The 20642-nt window shown below is 37.2% G+C and overlaps 2 protein-coding genes across 2 annotated transcripts; one reads left to right on the plus strand and one right to left on the minus strand.

Annotated features, from left to right (window-relative positions):
* Nucleotides 1-450: 450 nt before the first annotated feature.
* Nucleotides 451-1942, minus strand: LOC149390730 (glutamyl-tRNA(Gln) amidotransferase subunit C, chloroplastic/mitochondrial-like). Its single transcript, XM_089620585.1, has 5 exons — nucleotides 1664-1942; nucleotides 1128-1168; nucleotides 994-1049; nucleotides 861-912; nucleotides 451-742 (listed from the first exon to the last, which is right to left on the minus strand). The coding sequence occupies exons 1-5, from the start codon at nucleotides 1850-1852 to the stop codon at nucleotides 667-669; spliced, it is 414 nt and encodes a 137-aa protein (XP_089476711.1). The 5' UTR covers nucleotides 1853-1942; the 3' UTR covers nucleotides 451-666.
* A 3198-nt stretch (nucleotides 1943-5140) lies between these two features.
* Nucleotides 5141-7632, plus strand: LOC149390731 (serine/threonine-protein kinase Aurora-2). Its single transcript, XM_089621171.1, has 9 exons — nucleotides 5141-5221; nucleotides 5542-5658; nucleotides 6166-6312; nucleotides 6411-6506; nucleotides 6603-6698; nucleotides 6776-6872; nucleotides 6967-7084; nucleotides 7165-7237; nucleotides 7347-7632. Exons 1-9 carry the CDS (start codon nucleotides 5189-5191, stop codon nucleotides 7446-7448), a joined length of 879 nt encoding a protein of 292 aa, XP_089477297.1. The 5' UTR covers nucleotides 5141-5188; the 3' UTR covers nucleotides 7449-7632.
* Nucleotides 7633-20642: the final 13010 nt, after the last annotated feature.

The following is a 20642-nucleotide window of genomic DNA, read 5'->3' on the forward strand; positions in this document are numbered from 1 at the left end:
GGTGATGGAGGTTTGTAACACGGTATAAACTGAGGGGAGAGTTGTAACATAATGTCGACTGAAGTCAAACCTGTGAGAGACGAGAGAACAGAGCGATCGGATTGCAGAGAAACGAAACGCCAAACCAAAATCGAAAAAAATAAAGAAAGCATCAACGATGAAGTAGAACACGTCGAAGGAGAAAGAAACCATTAAATACACAAGGTCAGAGCGACTGGGAAGAAATTGTGCTGAGAAAGGATTCGGGAGAAAAGATTCAGGTCTAAACAAAGGACTAGAATTGCTCAAATGCAAAATAATAGTTTTGAATATTAAAAATGAGAAATGCTTTTATTCTAAAAAAGATTAAAAGCTTTGAGTAAGGTATCAGGTTTAATTTCCAAAAAAAAAAAAAAAAAAAATACTGAACTTAGCTTGATTATAGCTTTCATCGGTCCGAATCTGAGTAGCTCGCCAAAAAATCGGCCTATTTTCAAGCCGTTTGTCAATTCATAAATTTAGTCCTCTCAAGCTCAACATGTTCCTAAAAACTAAAGAGTTTTCTCCTCATATACAATAAATGCAATGTATAATTTTGAGGTACATCCTTGTTGATGAACAAAATTGTAAAAAATAGGGAAACAAGTACACAACATTGAAAAACATAATGAGTTACACAACACAACCTTATTCATTGTTTAGTACTTTGGGAACTCTGATATGTGGCTCCTCATACTTTGGTACTCCACCAATCATGGCATCCCTGGTTCACAATTACAAAATCACCTCAAAATTTTCAAGTACCAAAACTTCTTCATATCGACTGTGAAAATAAAATAAAAAAATCAACAATACACCCACAAAAAAGTTAGCACATAGACCTGTTCTCAAACGCGAGCGGAACATCATCGCGCAAATTGTCATCTTCAGTATCTGCATAATTAGAGGATGCGATTTTAATTGTTTTCTCGGTGCCTTAAAATTTGCGCACAACACAGTCACAGTCTCGCTAACCTGCTCTGATAGAGGGCTCAATGCTCTCAAGATCAACCGCCTGAAGTTGTCCAAACCTGAAAGCAATTACTAAATTCATTAATCCATGAAAGATAATAAAAGGAACAAAAAAACATGACGAATCAAAGGCGTACCAATCCACCACTTGTTGGATTTTGGGAGCGAATTCTTCGACCTGAAACGGATATAATCTTTTATGGAGTAATCAAAATGGAATCACAATAATCCCAGGAATCCTGATTTATTACTTTTAGCTGTAAAAAAGATTAACTTTCTAATTGTATTCCCAATAATGATGAATTAATAAGCTTGATAATGTTGTTGCTCATGTATTGAAAGTAACAACAAAAAGTAAACACATCAACGTGAAAAGAAATTGTTAGGCTTTAACAGTGCCTTTTTTCTTTTCTTTAAGAGACAAAAAATGAGTAATGTAAAAGACTCGGAACGTGATATGAGCACAGAACGAAAATTATGATAACAATAGGATAGGGAACATTAAATAACTAGCATTAAGATCAATAGATAAGAAAAATGCTTATAATCCAAAAGATGCATAAAAATGATAAGGCTGCTCATTCAAATCAGCTTGTACATATATATGTATCTATATATATATATATATATATATATATATATATATATAGAGAGAGAGAGAGAGAGAGAGAACCTCGTCAGGGGAGAGAGAGATTCGAGCGGTCTGAGCCAAGTGAGGGACGTTAGGAGGTTGCAGAGGCGAAGAGGATGAACATCGAAAGGCGGTTACGGAGTTACGCTTCACAGTGGTTCCATGGTATTTCAAGAACGCCAAACTCTTTGTGATTATTCCATTCCCCAATATCATTCCTCTGCTTCCCATTTTTCTTCCCTCACGCGATTGCAGATATGGACTTGATAAAAATAAATAAAAAAGATAGTGTTTATAGAGGCACAAATATCCAATATTTTTTTAATTGATACTCCTTCTCGCGAGAGTTTACCGGATTCTCCGAGAAAGAAATCCGCGTACTTTCAATAATAACTAAATATAAAATATGTTTTTTGTAATTTTATTTTTATGAAGTTTTTAACTAAGTCGTGGCAATCTTTTGCACTATGAGATTTTCTACCGATATTGACGTGGTGAATCCCGATTTATTGGGTATTTCACGGTTTTGTACGTTTCGTTACCGGGATCTGACGGTAAGCGATATAATGACCGGTAATTCACCAAACGTTAATTCACTCTTTTTTAGAAATTTTATCAAACACATCAAGTGCATAAACATATTTCAAATTAATTGTTTTTTATGCCAAACCTATCGGTAAGACTAATACCTTTTATATTTTACAAATACCAAACATTAATTCATTCTCTTTGTTGAAAATTTTATCGAACACCTCAAGTGGGGAAACATTTTAACAAAAATTCGATTTCTTTAAAGTCGTCTTTAAAATCTTGTTTGAGTCAGAACTCTATTTCTCACAAAAATTAGGTTATCTCTAAATATAGAGTTTCACTATTCACCAATTCAACTCTATTTCTCACGAGAATTAGATTATATTCAAATATAGAGTTTTACTAATCACTAATTCTGTATCTATAATAGAGTGAATACATAATATACTAAATTACTTAATATCAATATGATTAAAGACAAATTAGTTGTGAATATCGAAGGGCAAGAAATAGAGAGCTCGGGTCAAAAATCGTATGCATGTAGAGAAAAGATAAGTGCAAAAATCAGCCACCTGCTCTAATACTTGTAGCCCTTAAGGATGGTCGATGAGCTCCGTTCTTCAGGGATACGTCACGCTCCAGAATCGGACTCCCTTCAGTAGTTTTTTGCCACGAATCACGTCTGAGCTGGTCTTGGACGAAGGGTTGATGATATCATGCTTTGACTGGTTTTTGGCGTCCATGTCTTTAGGTAGCCGTTTGAAGGAATACTTGTCGGATCGTGCCGAGCTAATATAGAACTAGCTCGTGAAGATTTGATGCGAGCTGACATGTGGGAAGCTCAGTCATCTTTTATTTACTTGGATTGGGCTGAGACTCGGAGGCTTAAGTTCGATGTTTTTGTCATGGGCCGCTAATCCGGGCTTCAAGATTGCTTGTTGGGTCCGGACCAAATCACCTATTTGGGCCACAAGTACAATGTTAATGAACGACGAAGTCCAACATTAACACTTATCACTAAAAATTATAACAATTGCTATAAGTTATAACCAAGAGAAATTGGGACTCGCACACAAAGATTAGGGCTCAAGAAACATCTAAATTCTGAAGAGACGTCATCATAAAAAGCATTTGGTCCTCTAGACAAGGCCCAAACAAGACTCCCATGCCATCGACTGCTTACGCATAAGGGGGCCTTGGCTTTATCGAGCCCTCGACCTTGCCCGATCCCACCCAACATTTGACAATGATCAGGGCTAGGCCTCTCACCCTGCCGAGCCAAACCCCTCGACCTTGCCCGAGCCCAGCGCTCGGCAAGGGCCAAGGCCAAACCTTCTAGTCACGAGGGCTTGGGGCCTCAGCTATGCCTAAGCCCAACGATTGGCATGGGTCGAGGCTATCCACAACCGAATGAGCCAATGGCCTTGGTCATGTGGGCCAGCCCCATCATTCATCCAAAGGCCAATAAATACACACATCGTCTTCAAGGAAATATCATTAATTCTAAGCTCTCCAGGAATCACTCTGAAATCCTTTATCTCTCGATTATCTCAGCGTCGGAGAGCGCGTCATGCCCCAATAATTTACTTTATTTTCTTCTTATCGCAGGTTGCTATAGGGACCAAGGACACTCAAAGGAGCTCAGAGCTTAGGTTCCACGGTCAAACCTTGATCGAACTATTTGAGCTCTTCAATATTGCTCGAAAACAAGCGACAACAATGTCTAATTTATACTATAATTCAAATAGACCATATGCATAAAAGGTATCACAATACAAGCGATTTAACAATCCTTAGTAATATTGGGAAAACATTTGTTGTAGCTAAAAATTTTTCAAGAAAAAAATGGTATATCATCATTATTCTTGATGGTAATCTTATTACTCAAGAATTCCATATGTGGTACCAAGAAAATAAAAGTAAATAAATAAAGGCTTGAGTTGGGGTAGTTATCAACCTGGACATTCGGTACGGAAGTTAGCGGAAGGAAAGCTACCGTTTGTTTTTTTGTGCCTCACGGAAGTACCGCTTCCGCAGCTAACGGTATCGGAAGGAATTCTTCCAATAGCGTTTTGGAATTGGAAGAAGGCTATTAGAAGACATTCATTTCGCTAATTTACATTAGTCATTTGTATTTTTATTTTTTAATTAATTTTTTTTAATCGTTGATAATTAAGCATCTAGTAGTTGATATTATTTATCCCTTATTAATTAGATTTTATTATCAAATATTGCCATTAAGTAAAAAAATTGCCTAACAGAAATACCACTTTTGTTAACCTCTTAAAAAAAAATTTGTCTTAACGAAATTGACACTTCTGTTAAACAATGAAATTCACACTAATGGATAAAGAAAAAAAAATTCGATTAAAGAAAAAAAAATGATTTAAATTTTAATCGAAATTATTCGTACGGTTAATTTTAATTGAATTTTCGATTAAAATTAATCGTACGGTTAATTTTAATCAAATAAAAAACAATTAACCTAGGTTAATTGAAAAAAAAAATAATAGTTTATTGTAAAGTTGTTTGTTTTTTCACGGAACATTTACAAATTGCTCACTTTTCAGTTAAAACAATTAATTGCAATTAATTGTCCACTTTTCTATTTTGGTTACCAATTAACAGTGAGCAAAAAATTTAGTTATTGGTTACCAATTAACAGTGAGCAAAAAATTTAGTTAATGGTTAATTGAAGTTAACCGAATTTTCAACGTTAAGCTTCAACATTAGCTCAACGGAAGTGGTATTTTGACTCACTTTAAAAAAAAAAAAAAAAAAAAAAGTAGGTAGGACCCAGTACTGACCATCTAACGGCCATGAAGTCCAGTCAGTCACCAACACCTATGAAGAGGACAGAGACGAGATCTAAAAAAATTTGAAATTATTTTAAGAGCGGGGCCCTGCCACGTGGCGGCTCCTCCTCAATCGACCGTTGGGAGTTCTTCTTTATTCATTCAAAGCTCTTCTCTTCGGACCCTTGTCCCCTTCTCAAGGCCATCTCTCTCTCTCTCTCTCTCTCTCTCTCTCTCTCTCATGGCGATTTTAGGAGAAAATCAACAACAGAAGGTATTTCTTTCGTTTTTCCGTTACGATTTTCGTCCAGTTTCAAGATCTCTCAATTCCGTTCATTGTTTTGGGTTTTTTTTCAGAGCGTATTAGGTTTTTTTAGGTATCTTTGATTCGGAATAAACATGATTTTTTTTCCTTTTTAATTAAAAAGTAGTAAAGAGGTTTGGAAAATTGTGAAGGGCGATCTCTTTGTTGGTGTCAACTTCTTGGGTTTTCGGGATTCGAAAACTTGGCTGTGACGTGTGAATGGTTCCTGTATATGGTATCGAGTTTGATTTTTCATTTAGGGTTTATGTGGATTCGGCTCGTTTATGCAGATTTCTTCGGAGGTTACAGTTTCAGAGAAGAAACGATGGACGCTGAACGATTTCGATATCGGAAAACCTCTCGGGCGAGGAAAGTTCGGTCATGTGTATATGGCCAGAGAAAAAAGGGCAAGTGTTTCTTTGAGTTCAAATCTATGTTCATCAATAGTTTGGTTAGTTTAGGATGGATTTGGAGGGTAATATCTGGTTTGATGATGAGCATGTGAAAAGAAGGAATACTTTGCGATATGATATGCCATCAGAAATTACAGTAATTTTATGGGAAAATTCCAATAGAGATTTGAGCTTTGTCTTAAACTGATTGTATCTTTGTTTTTGAGATGGATAAAAGTTTAAAGCCCCCAATTTATGATTTGATAGCAAATGTAAGAAATGTGATCTCATACCCTTTAATAATTTTATGGGAAAATACAATCAGAAATTACAGTAATTTTATGGGAAAATTCCAATAGAGATTCGAGCTTTGTCTTAAACTGAATGTATTTTTGTTTTTGAGATGGATAAAAGTTTAAGGCCCCCAATTTATGATTTGATAGCAAATGTAAGAAATGTGATCTCATATCCACTTGTGTATAAATAACTTTTTTTTTTTCTTGTAATGTTTGATTCCAACAGAGTAATCACATTGTGGCGCTTAAAGTTCTCTTCAAGAGCCAACTTCAACAGTCACAAGTTGAGCATCAGCTCCGCCGAGAAGTGGAAATTCAGAGTCATCTAAGGCACCCCAATATTCTGCGTCTCTATGGCTACTTCTATGACCAGGTATTCATTTGCAAAAATGCCATCTTTCTCAAACAATTTGTACCTCATGCCCTTTGGGAAACTAAAATCAAATGGCTATTCTTGTCCACTTGTTGCAGAAACGAGTCTACCTGATACTAGAATATGCAGCAAAAGGCGAACTATACAAAGAGTTGCAGAAGTGCAAATACTTCAGTGAAAGACGCGCAGCTACTGTAAGTTATCTTTTGTTTGAATGCAGGATTATTTGTATACCTTTGTGCTCGGTCGCCCCATTTAGAGCTGACCGTTGTACCGTGATTTGTGCACAGTATGTGGCATCGTTAGCCCGGGCCCTCATATATTGTCATGGGAAACACGTAATTCACAGAGATATCAAACCAGAGAACCTTCTAATTGGCATACAGGTAATTGACTTTCTATCACACATGTCCTCGCTTGTTTCCAAGCCTTTATGTGCTAATTTTTGTGTGAACTGAACCAGGGTGAGCTCAAGATAGCAGATTTCGGGTGGTCAGTCCACACATTCAACCGCAGGCGAACCATGTGTGGCACACTGGACTATCTTCCCCCGGAAATGGGTAAGCTTGATGTGGCGAATAGGCATTGATTTAACAAGCAATGTTGCAATCTTTTGGTCGAGAATTTATGTGGTTTTTTGGTTGCTGAAAACAGTGGAAAGTGTAGAACACGATGCCAGCGTCGATATCTGGAGCCTCGGCATCTTGTGCTACGAGTTTCTCTATGGGGTCCCTCCTTTCGAAGCAAAAGAGCACTCTGATACATACAGAAGGTAATTGGACGGAGAAAAGAGCACTCTGATACATTTTCGTTTCACAGATGTTTTATATAGATCTTGTTCGAAAATTTCAGGATTGTACAAGTTGATCTCAAGTTTCCTCCCAAGCCAGTCGTATCTGCTTCTGCCAAAGACCTGATCAGTCAGGTATTTTTTTATCCTGTTTATAGTTGTTATTATATTTTTAATCTATTGCTCTCCTTGTCAATCAATGCAAAGGTAGTATTAATATTATTCTTGCAACTTTGAATCTTAGATGCTCGTCAAAGATTCCTCGGACCGCTTGCCACTTCACAAGCTACTGGAACATCCTTGGATTATTCAAAATGCCGAGCCCTCTGGAATATATAAGTATTAAAATTTCATTTGTTGATATAATCTTTAAATATTTGAACTCATTCTAGCAGTTCTTAAAGCAAATCTCTTATCAGACTGTTCCCATGTAACAAAAGTTTGAGTTGATCAAGTTTGTAATGGGAATCCTCAATGTATTCTGTGATAAATAATATTCATTCAATGAAAGTTACTTTAGTGTGCTTGATTTTGTCATGTGTGTCATCCAAGGAATCCAATTCCATGCAGTCTCCCAAAAGAGTAAATAAATAGAGTTTTATAGAGTAATTTTTCTTATGGTTTAAATGTTTTCTTGTTTTCTTTAAGTAAAATTACTGCTTACAAAATTTAATTTTGCCACATCGTATATATTTTCAGGTCATCGGCGGTGTAAATACTTTAAGTTTTTTATTTTATACATTTTTATACAACAATTTTTTTTTCTGCGGCAAAAATACTAACGTTATTAATTAGCACCATCTTTAACTTAAACACATTAAATGTCCATGTGGACTCGCAGAACTTAATAAATTTCCAATATTTAGAATCCAGGTTTAATAAAAACCACGAAAAGAATTCAAAATAAAATTAAAAGAAAACCCTCTAATCCAAAATCCCTAGAAATTCCTAATTCTCGTTTCTTCGTCTTCATGTTTTGTTCGCCCGTCGGCTTCTGCACAAATGTCAACGGTATGTGGTAGTGGGAGACGAGTTGGAATCGAAACTCATCTCGCACCAGCTCAGCAAGTCGTATTTTTCGAGGCTCGTCAAGTGGTCGCGAGTTGTGCAATTGTGGAGTGCAATCCGTTGAGAGTACCTCGTTGATAAAGTTAAACACTGGTAGAAGGTTCATGAATTGCTACAAGAAAAAAAGGGAGTTCATCAAGTCAAAATTGTTCATTTTGATTCGTATGTTCGAGGCTGCGATGTTAATTTTGATATATATATATATATATATATATATATATATATATATATATATATATATATATATATTAGTCTGAAGGTGGTTACAAATTTTTTCGTGGATTGATCCATATGTGTGCGATAGATCAAAAGAAAAAAAAATCTCAGAATTGCTTAGACGAGGCAATCAGCTAGAAGTTGAGATGTCATTGTCGTCTAAAGAATTGAAGATTGAAAAAAAATGGAGTGTCTAAGATGTCACTGGAAATCAGTTGTGGATACATTTTTTTTTATTGTTTTGATTCTGTTTGTGGTTGTTATTTTGGATATAATGGCGATTTGAATATATGATTGTATTGTGGCATAGTTTTGGTTGTATTTTGGCTCTGTTTGAGATGAATTCGAGTGTATGGTTGTTGAGTGTATTTTGGTTCTTGTTTGAGTTGAATTAGATTGTATTTTGGCATTGTTCTTGTTTTTGTTGCTTAATGTAAATTGAAAATGAAGCATACATCTTGCACTCAAACATAGCATAAATCTTTCACTATTTCATTCATATTGTAATTATTGTTTGCAAAAGAATTACATCCTTTTACAATTGCAAAACAGACAGAAAAGAGTTTCTATCATACTAATACCCAAAAACTGAGCTGTAACAAAATCATATTTAAACATAGCTAATGCAACCTTAACTTGGCTGTGTTTTGATTCCCGCAGTTATTGTCTTCTTCTTCTTTCATTTCCTTGAACTGTTGCTTCATATGGGTTATTCTTCACTGGTCTACCCCTTTTTCTTAGCTGTCTAACATGCAAACATGATAAACAAAATCTAATACACAAATACATAATCTACAATCAGATATGACTTGCTACAATCAAATATGACAAATATAATCCAATATTGGAATGATTCATATATTTAATACATATTCATATTACACAAACAGAGTCTAAACATATTTAATACACGTACCTCGACAACATCTTGATTGTGAAAAGTTTTTTTTGAGTGCCTTGCCTATTGCACTTGCTACAATGAGTGATTACACCTTTTTTGAGACTTTTGTTGCATGCACTGGATTTGGTCCAAACCATGCTGCAGGTTCATCGTTGCTCCAGTTTCTTATAGTCTTTGGTCTACCAGGTTATGCAACGTCTGGTGGTGTTGTCAATGGTGCCCACAAGAACAGTAGTAGTCTTTACTTATGTACATTTGATATAATAAAGTCTCACGAAGACTCTTGCTTGTAACTGCTGAATCATTAATAAAAGTTGAAACGTTCATTCGTTCTTCCTTGTCTGTTTGAAGCTATATGATAATCTATAGTCTTTAGTCCTCAAACAAACCTAACAACATATGAAGAGACAAATGTAGATTTGCATGAACAAACTCTTCATGGTTTGCTTAAAACAATATATTCGCAATCTAAGGATCAAAGGACTATTGATCTCAGTACGATTGTTAGGAGAATCTATGATGTCTGGTTATGGGACATCGAGTTGGAGACTCTATAGTTCTTCTAGATATCTTCTGAAGGTACTGAATTGACTAGTGCACTTGTAGAGACAGAATAAGAACAAACCATTTAACCTCGTACGTCTCGAAGTCACTACGTATGAATTGCATCATGCTTACCTGAATCCTGAAATGAGACATGTCATTTCATAGCTTACGTATTCTCATTTGAGAAAGTCAGAGTTCGGATTCACTATGTGATTCTGAACATGACCTATTGGTGAAGTACTAAGTTATGAAGATGTCATGAGTAACTTTGTGAAGATCTCATAGATATGGAATTCATATACAAGATTGCTGAAATGCAATGTATATCACCTCATGCTTTGTTCCTTGGAATGTGAATAAATAAACTCGCCAGTGTTCAAATTGAGTCATGACTCCTTTGGATGAATCAATATGACTTGTTAGCTCTTCGTCAATACATTGTTTCTAACTTATTCACAAGCGACAAAGGAGTTGAGGAAATAACAGTTAGAAGGGTAAAATGGTAATTTTGTAAATCTCATCTTGCTGATGATATTCATGAAGGGTAAACATAGATAATATTCAGTGGATCCATTCATCACAATTAAGTTGAATTCTTGAGTAGAAATTAAATTCATTTGAACCGAGAGATGTTGGAATTGATCTAGGGTTAAGAAAAGATTTAACACTTCGAGCAAGCGGCAGAATTTATAAATTTTCTTTTAAACAAATAAAACGATTTTACTAACCTAGACAAAGGGAAAACACATGTTTATATTTAAATTAAAACTATTAAAGAGCATTACTCGTTTACTAATCTTTGTGAAGCTTGAACATTGAGAAGCCCTAGGAATTACTAAAGACTATAGATTATCATAAAGCTTCAAACAGACAAGGAAGAATGAATGAACGTTTCAACTTTTATTAATAAATAAGCAGTTACAAACAAGAGTCTTCGTGAGACTATATTACATCAATTGCACATAAAAAGACATTACTACTTTTCTTGTGGGCACCATTGACAACAAGAGATTCTCAGTGTCAGCTCTTTAGTGGAGTCAGTTGACATTAAGCTAAACTTGGAAAAGGTTTGTGAACTTTTGAGTCCAAGTATGTTAGCTCAAGCTTTGTTCATTTGAATCCATGAGGTCATTGTCACAAGTCATTTCGAGTAGGATTATTTAAACTGGAAGCTAAGTCAAAACAATAACTATACAAGTTTTACGAAAATTGTCTAAAGGGTATTTGTGTCATTTTGGACATGGGATGGTATGAATGTCAATAAATAAGTTTTTTGACATTGTCATATGATGACAATTGAATTGATCCACACGCCAACTTAAAGAATTTGAGCCTTAAGGATTAATCTCATTTCATAGAATTTTACTTGAAAATTCTTAATGGGCTTTTCTTATGTTGTCATGAACAAATGAAGAAAAATCTAGAAGCCCCTTCTAGAAGGTGTTGCACGTCCAAACCCAAGGAAAGAGAGACTAATTTTGTGCATTGATGTATGAAGATACTTGCCAAAAGAAAAAGAGGAAACAAATTTCCTCTATGAGGAAAGGAAGTGGGCGACCAAGGTAAGAGAGGAAGCAAAAGAAGAAACAAATCCAAGGCCTTCTAGAAGACTCTTGGCCGTGTAACATAAGGAAGAGAGGGCAAATATTTGCTCATGAATATGTGATATTCTATAGAGAAAAGGAAACTACCTTTTGAAGGTAATCATTCTCCTATAAATAGAGCCCTCATTCTCATTGTTTCTCCATCCCAAAATTTTAGAGATTGAGAGCTTCTCTCTCTAGAATAGCCCCCCCCCCCCCCCCCCCCCCCCCCCTTCTCTGTCTCTGTCTCTCTCTCTCTCTCTCTCTCTCTCTTTCTCTCTCTCTCTCTCTTCAATTTTCGTTGTTGTTTTGGCACCTAGGTCCACATTTGACTTAGTGTTTTTTTAGCTCTTCGATTCTAAGACTTGTTCTTGAGTTGTTGTGTTTGAAAGTGTCCACACACTAATTCCTCCTTACCTCGAGTGATTTATGTGATAGAAACTTTCGTGGTTTCTCGAATTCCCGAAGAACGAAGAAAGACGAGTTGCGTGGGGGAGACGAGCGATTCAACCTCCACAAGCTTCTGAACGATCAAGCTTCATAAAGGTTGGTAAACGTGTAATCGCTCTTAGATAGTTTTAATTTAAAAATAACATGTGCTTGCTCTTTGTCTAGGTTAGTAAAAATCGTTTTACTTGTTTAAAGAAAATTTTTATTTTCCGCCGCTTGCTAGAAGCGTTAAATCTTTTCGTAATCCTAGATCTATTCCAACACGTCCAAGTTTCCGTATTTTCCTTCTCAACCACTGCCCATGACATTGGATATTGGGAATTGTTTGCATTAATCCCAAAAGCAGCCAATATCATTCGCTTGCAACTTCCCTTAAAAAACAGCCATCAAATCCTAGTATATGTCTACAGCCTTTGTTAAAACCATCTTTACATGCTTTCAAACTTATTTCGCTCAAATATTCTTTTGCCACATATAATTTCAACACAACATTGGTACCTGGATTTGTGGTCATCAATTGCTTGCAGTAATCGGCCAAGACTGCATATTGATCCTTGACTGACCCCTCCAATATCTGTCTAGTTTTTTCTTAGCCCTATAGAAAGTGATCTTCGACATGTTGCTGAACTTCTTGACATAGTTATTTCTCTGAAGCTCTGGTAATCCATGCTTGGATTCAATTTGAACTACTCTAGAAAGTGCTTCGATAGCCATGAACTTGTTACGTGCTTGTTGCTTAAAAAAATACCACAATCAAACTTATCTATAAGAGTATTAATCCTCACCATCCTATTGTCTTAATTTTGAACTCTTCCGTAAAGCACCCACTTACAGCCCAACCCTCAACATTTTTCTCTGAGTCTTGTTTGGTCGTTGAAGACATATACAAGCTCTTGATCACCCTTTATAAACTCTTCTCTCAAAAAATTCCTCAAGTGGTCCATAGAAGAAAAACCAATCCGTCGAGCTTGACTGCGGGTTGTACTCGTTCCAAGTCGTCTTGCTTGATGGCTTGTCCATGTCTCTACACAAGCTATCTAGGTCACTGCGTAACTCCATCAGATTTAGCGTCGCCTCTCTGTACATCAGTGCACACCTCATTTACCACAGAGCAACAAAGTCTGGGACTCGTCCATTTTGTTCAGTAAGTCATGTTCGTGCTCTCCTTCGTTGTTATACTCATCTTCTTGCAGGTCAAAATCTTCTTCGTCACTCCCTTACTATTGTTCGGCCATTATCGTTGGTTATCGTGAATTTTAGGGTTCACAATTTTGGGTATTTTCGTAGAGATGTAAACATGCATTGGGAATTTAGGGTTAGTGAATAATAAGTCAATAGTTTCAGCTTTTAAAACTGATATTCTTATATTAATTACCTAAAATCATTAAATTTTTTTTTGATATACTGAGTATTACGTGGGCATTTAACGTGTTTAAGCTAACGATGATACTAATGACTAACGTTAGGTATTTTTGCCGTAAAAATACAGTTTGGGTATTAAAGTGTATAAACTCGAAAAGTTGAGGTATTTATCCGATAATAACCCTATTTTTTTTTTAAGAGAAATTGCCCTATTTGCCACCAATTTCATAACATTTTTCCACTTTCCACCAAAAGATTAATTTGGTCCAAAATGCCACCATTTATGTCAACAATGTTGACATCTATTTTCATGAATGTCAATAATTACAGGTTTATATTGACATGAATGTCAATAATTACAGGTTTTTATTGACATGAATGTCAATAAACACAGGTTTTTATTGACATGAATGTCAATAAACACTTCTGTTTATTGACATGAATGTCAATAGGAACCTGTAACTATTGACATTCATGTCAATAAACACCTATAATTATTGAATGTCAATAAACATCTGTAAGTATTGACATGAATATAATAAAAAGACATGTGTATTTACCTGAGAATGCTTGTCATTACTCGTCGGTGACACCTTCGAGGCTTCTTTCGCTGCCACAGTGGATTTCATTGACTTTTTTTCACGACTTTCGACAATTCTTGCTTTCGCCGCCACAGTGGATGAGCGAAGTGGAGTGTAAACAATCTGGTACATTAATTCAAGAATATGATGAGTAAACAATGGTGATACATTAATCAAATGACATGTTACTAGATTTACTTGCGAGCTTGAGAAATCGATTTCTCGCATCTTTAGCGCAGAAACCTTAAACGTAGATTTCCATCGGAGCATGAGAGGAATGACCGTGTCGGAGACTTTGTGGAAGATTTTTTGCTCTGAGAGGATGGGAAAAGACTCGAATGCCCAAATTTGAAGAGGCAAAAAGAAACCTGGCAGTCTCACTTTACTTGTGTCCCTCGACCTTGACTTCTCAATGAAGGTTGTAATCTTTTCATGGAGGAAATTCCAAGCCACATTTCCCCACGGGTATCGGTTGAACTCGTCCAAGCTATCCACCAACTTGACATAGTTCATGTTCGGTACCTAAACAAAACACTATCAAGTTAGACATACAAAAAGGTTTATCGAAATGCAATACTCATAATTACTATCATTACCAAACAATTCGAGTTGTCGGAGATGAGCACGTTCAGCAAAAAATACAATATTTTAAACTTCGCCTTCTTCTCAGTCTGCCATTCTTCGCTCTCAGAGACCAATGACTGCACGACGTCCCTCTTATTTAAGGCACCCTTGTGGAAGGCAGTTTCGTAGAGACCATCCTTAACAACTTCCGAATAAGAACATTTAGTGTAGTCGTCAACAAACCGTAAGCCGGTGATCTCCGCAAAATTCTCCTTACTGAATGACCGAGGTTCACCGCCAATTTCAAAAAACAAAGCATCAGAAGATGAGTCCTTGTATTGTCCAGCCCGCGAGATAATATGGTTGACTATCGCCGAAGAATTGGCTATCTCGGGGACGTCAAGGAAATGCCCAAAACAAGACTGCCTGAATATATTGGTCTCTTCCTCGGACATTGATTTCTTCATGATCTCATTGAACTTTTGAATACCGCCCAAAAAGTTGAACGTAACCCCGGCAATTTGGTCATCGTCCAAGACTCTGCTCCATCCCTAAATGAAAAAAAACATTACTTAGAACATGATAACGTTGAAGTACCAATGTCAAACCTGCCGATTTATTGACATCAATGTTAATAAAAAAGACGGTTTATTCACATCAATGTCAATAAACCAGACAATTTATTGACATCAATGTCAATAAAACAGACGGTTTATTGACATCAATGTCAATAAACTAGACAATTTATTGACATCAATGTCAATAAACCAGCTACTGCCCGGCAACACCAAACACATGAGAAACAACAACATTGTATAAACACACATTTGGGCGCCAAGAGTTAGAACTAACATCAACGTCAACGGATTAAAACTATAATTAACATATCACATTTGGGCGCCAATGATTTTTTTCAACAACATAAAACTATAATCAACATCAACACTATAATCAACATAAAAAATAAGGATAAATTTCACTTTTGCCCCCTAAACTTGTTGACGAACCACAAACCTTAACCCAACTTTCATTTTGTTACAACCGGTCACCATATAATTTTGAAACCCTTTCACGTCATCTCCTTCCGTCAAGTTGTGGTGGATTCTGTTACCATTTAGACCACGTGTATTGCACGTGTGCCCATTTCAGAGGGCATTATCGTAAATGCTTAAGAGAATTGAAATCCTCTAAAAATGGGTCAGAGAAACGAAAACGCCTAAATTGAAACCCTAAATTGAAATTCTGATACTCATTCAAACTGAGCGATGACGAAGAAGAAAACACCTCCGGGAAAGAGAACACCGAAAACGCCAACGCCACCTAAGAAGAAAACACCTCCGAAGAATAAAACACCTCAGAAGAAAACCCCTGCGAAGAGACGTGGGAAAAAAACTCCGACGAAGAAGAAATGTTCGTCGACGGAACCTCCAGAGAATGTTGGAGACGGAATAAGAAGAACAACTCCAAACTATGGTGAGTAAGAGTATATATAGAAAAGTGTTAAAGCTTGTCTCTTTATTCTCGGGACCACATTGCACGTCTATCTTTTATTTTGATTTCTTGCTCGAATCACATGGGTAGGGACCACATCATTGAATTTTCTGTTTGTTGGTTGGTGATACATATTTAATGGTGCATTGTTAAGTATTTTTTTGTCTTGATATCACAGTTTTGTCTAAGCGTAGGGAACATATGGCCCAACATCGTCCTTTTTTACTATATATTCTATTTGTTTCAATACTGAATGAGTTTTTTGTGTTTCATGTTTTACAGCCCCTGGATCTGGTTTTTTTACCTACGTGGTTCACCATGGGGGTGAAATGGAGTTCAACAATCGTGGTTGGAGGTACGTAAATGGTACAATATCTCATGTAGACTACTGTGACATAGATAAAAGCTCTGTGGTTGAGTTGGATGGTATTCTGAAGACAGACCTGGGGTACCCGGTCGGCGCTGTTTACTATTTTAAGTGTCAAGATAGTGATGATGTAGGATATATTTTAGATGATGTCACTTTGTTGCAAAGGATTGGGGAAATACTTAAGACAAGTTTTGAAGTTGAAGTATGGTGTGGTCACCCGAGAATGCCTAGTCCTCTGTATCTTACGGGGGTAGATGAGCCTTGTGTTGCTGAGACTGGTCAGACTAGTGAGCCTTGTTTTGCTGAGAGTGGTCCAACTAGTGAGCCTTTAGTGGCTGAGAATGGTCCAACTAGTGACCCTATAGTTGCTGAGACTAGTTATGTTAGTGAGCCTCGTGTTGCTGAGACTGGTTATGTTAGTGAGCCTCGTGTTGCTGAGGCTGGTACAGAACATGGAAAAGGGAGTGAACCAGGGGTTAGAGAGGATGATGAGGATGATGCTCTGCCTGATGTTGAGGTTGATACTGAAGAGGTTGTTGCTGAGGTTGCTACTGAGGCTCCTAATGATAATCAAGAGTCTGATAGAGATGATGAAGATGAGTTGGAAGAAGAAAGCGGTTATGAGGCTAGTGCAGATGAGGTGGAAGTGGATGGGGATGGTGTAGACACAAGTTTACGTGGGGGAAAAGGTAAGCAAGTGGTAAGTGATAATGAGTTAGAGGAAGATGAAGGAAGTGATTATGAGGATGAAGATAACATGAGGATACATCAAAACTCTTCAAGCGAGAGTGGAACAGAATTAGAAGACGAATTTGCTCCAAGCTCATCAAGAAAATGCAAGAAAAGGAAGAATGTGTTGCCTGACTTTCCGGCATTCAGAGAGGACACCGATATGGGTCAAGATTGTTTCAAGTTAGGATTAGTATTCCCAAACGCTAAGGTTTTTAAAGATGCTGTTAGGGAGTATGCAATTCGTGCTGGAAAACAGATATACTTTAAGAAAAATGACCCAGAAAGAGTCAGGGCTTGCTGTAGAGACCCTAACTGCAATTGGGTTTGCTATGCATCAGTCATAGGCCACACTGACTCGTTCTTGATAAAGACATATAGGTCAGAGCATACTTGCCCGAGGACTAACACCAACAGGTACATGTATCTTTCTATATTAAGAAAAGCTATGGGTAGTACTAAGTATGTGTTTATTTATGCTTTTATTTATGTGTTTATATATGTATTATGAAGGTTTGCAACTTCAAGGTGGTTGTCAAAGCATTATAGGAATCAGTTCCAAGATAATGAGAATTGGTCATGTGGGACTTTCATGAACAAGGTGCAGCAAGACTTCATTCTGAATTGCTCAAAGATGAAAGCCTATCGTGCCAGGAAGTATGCACAAGATTACCTAGAGGGGACATACAAACAACAATATGCATTGCTTTGGGACTATGGAGCTGAAATCAAAAGATCAAATCCGGGATCCACAGTAATGTTTGACACAACCCTCGTAGATGGAAAGCCAGTTTTCAACAGGATGTACATATGCTACAAAGGGTGCATGGATGGTTTCAACGAGGGATGTCGGCCTGTGATAGGCCTAGATGGCTGTCACATCAAAGGCCATCAAACCGGTCAATTGCTCACTGCAATTGGGATCGATGCTAACAACAGCATGTTCCCAATTGCTTTTGCAGTTGTGGAATCTGAGTGCAGGGATAGTTGGACATGGTTTTTGCAGTTTCTACGGGAGGATGTGAAGATCCACCACGGTCTACACTGGACATTCATAACAGACAAACAGAAGGGACTTAGAGAAGCATTAAATGACATGTGGGTAGAAGGTGCGATACCAGCTGAGCATCGACATTGTGCTAGACATTTGAGGAGTAATTTTACCAAGGTAAGTATAATCCCAACTTTTAATTATCAGTAGCTACTCAATTCCTAACAATTTACTATATTGTCATCAATGCATAAGGTATTCAAGGGGCAATTCCTAAAAACAAAAGTCATGTTTGCTGCCATGGCTTACTCAATGGAGAAATATTTGGCTGAGATGGAAGACATCAAGAATGAAGATGTGAAGGCTTGGGAATGGCTGATTGACAAGGAGCCTCGTCATTGGGCACGAGCATGCTTCAGAACGACTCCTAAGTGCGACATTGTCTTGAACAATCTTTGCGAATGCTTCAACGGGACTAGGGCTTTATTGATGGCTAGACAAAAGCCAATACTCTCAATGCTTGAGAGAATCAGGATGTATTTACTACAGAGATTCACTAAGCAACGGGTAGCAGCAGATAAGTGGCATCGAGACATAGGTCCCCAGATTTCGAAGATCCTAGAGAAAAACAAGTTACTCAGTGCACAAAACATGGCCCATTATTGTGGCAATGAGCAATGGCAAGTCCAAAATATGTATGGCAGCATGTACGCGGTGGACCTCAGACACGGGACCTGTTCATGCAAAAGATGGGACTTATCAGGTATTGTTCCTTATCAAGCTTGCTCAACTCGCTCAATAGTTTTCATTGACGTCATTGGTTTTCATTTGTTATGCAGGGATACCTTGTGGACACGTGATCAGTTGTATTTGGAGTAATAATGAAGACCCTGAGAAGTACGTCGCTGACTGTTACAAAAAAGAAACGTACATGAAGGCATACCGACACCAAATCCATCCACTGAACCCCATTGAACAATGGCCAAAAACTGGGACGACACCAATGGAAATGCCTCCTAACAGATCAAAGCCAGGGAGGCCTAGAAAACTGAGAAGGGTCGAGCTAGATGAAGTTTTGCCCCGTCGAGGAGCTACAACATTGAGAAGATATATCCTCATCAAGTGCTCAGCTTGTGGAGAATATGGCCATAACATGAAGACCTGTTTTAGAAGAAAACAACATAATTTGGTTAGTGATCTTAACTCAATAATTATGCCAAGAGCTGAAATGAGAAGTAATCCTATTTTTTTTTTGTTCTGCAGAGAGAATCAAAGAAGAAAGCTAGAGATGGAAGCCAACGCTCTCAGCGACCACGTCGCCAATCTGGAAGTCAACCACCTAGCCAACATTCACACGCAGGTCCCAGCGTAGGTTCAAGTCAAGCTGCAACTCAAGGGCCAAGTCAAAGTGCGAGTCAAGCTGCAACTCAAATTGCAAGTCAATGTCAACCTCAACAACTTAGAGTGAGCGATTACAAACAAGGCTTCGTGAATTTCTAAGTTATTAGTTACACACCCAATATTTCTAATACATCTGGACTTGTTCTATTTACAGCGCAGTCCGAGATTCAAGACTGTTGATGATCCAGACAGGCTACAGACTCTTCGGCCAAGAAAATTATTCAGAAAGAATTAAAGCATGTTGCCAGGGCTTTTTGAATATGTTTATGTTGTTTATTATGTGACCAAACATTATTTCCTAGGTCATTTACTAAGCGTGTATTTGCATCTTTTGGTTTAACAACAGAATTTAATCATGTTGCCCACATTTTGGAATCTGTTTATGTTGTTTATTATGTGACCAAACAATAGTATTTTGAAGGTCAATAACAGAAATTGATTGACAACAGAATTTAAATACATTTTGGTACACTGCAAAATACATTTCATTACAACAGAATTTAATTACATGACTGCAAAATACATTCACATAAACCAAATGGATCCACTGTCATTCAGCCTGATGTCATTCACTGCATTACTTATAGGGATATCCTACTTATAAATTACTATAAAACAGAGAACAATTACAATCACAGATAGCAGAAACTTCAAAAATTTTCCTTCACGTTGAATCTGTTGACCAAGGTTCTTCAATTCATCGAGAATGGCATCACGACCATTCTGCTCATCGTCGTCATGAGTTCCATAATTGTAGCCGCCTTCATTAATCTTTCTCAGCAAGCCTGGAATAATTTCAACTGACCTACTACACATTTCAGGGTCGATCCATTGTAAAAATCCACAACCTGTATCTTTGTTTTTCTGCAAAATGTCAAACTTGATTGAGTCCAACAAAATTTATTTTCAGTTCAATAAAACACCTCAAGATCTAGCCCTCGGAAATACCAAACTACGACGAAAAACCAACAATTTTATTCCCACTGAAATAAAAAAAACCTTAAAATCTAACCTTCGGGAATATTTAAAAACCTTCTACCAAAAACCTAACACATTCTCAGTTAAATAGAAAATCAAAGGAAATTGATATGTACCTTATATTGGGGACAACCAAAAAACCTTCTACCCGGATTTAACGATGTCCACGATGTCTTCTTAGAGCAAACCAAGCCACAACTGCATCTCGGTGTTCCACGATTCTTGGTATGGGCTTCGTCGTTCCCGCCTGAAACTCGACGATTCCAAGAACCACTCGAGCTGTAAGTTTCCATGGCGTTTTGGTGAACT

This window comes from Urtica dioica, chromosome 7 (genome assembly GCF_054948205.1).
Source record: "Urtica dioica subsp. dioica isolate 48M chromosome 7, U.dioica_male_clone48M_v1_H2, whole genome shotgun sequence".
NCBI classification, from domain to species: Eukaryota; Viridiplantae; Streptophyta; class Magnoliopsida; order Rosales; family Urticaceae; genus Urtica; species Urtica dioica.

Excerpts from the sequence above, each read along its gene's own strand:
- LOC149390730 (XM_089620585.1), bottom strand. The coding sequence starts at position 1,852 with ATGGGAAGCAGAGGAATGATATTGGGGAATGGAATAATCACAAAGAGT. Across the intron at positions 1,050-1,127 it reads ATCCAACAAGTGGTGGATTG|GTTTGGACAACTTCAGGCGG; the intron begins GTACGCCTTTGA and ends AATTGCTTTCAG. Across the intron at positions 913-993 it reads TGAGCCCTCTATCAGAGCAG|ATACTGAAGATGACAATTTG; the intron begins GTTAGCGAGACT and ends CTAATTATGCAG.
- LOC149390731 (XM_089621171.1), top strand. The coding sequence starts at position 5,189 with ATGGCGATTTTAGGAGAAAATCAACAACAGAAG. Across the intron at positions 6,507-6,602 it reads GTGAAAGACGCGCAGCTACT|TATGTGGCATCGTTAGCCCG; the intron begins GTAAGTTATCTT and ends ATTTGTGCACAG. Across the intron at positions 6,873-6,966 it reads CTATCTTCCCCCGGAAATGG|TGGAAAGTGTAGAACACGAT; the intron begins GTAAGCTTGATG and ends TGCTGAAAACAG.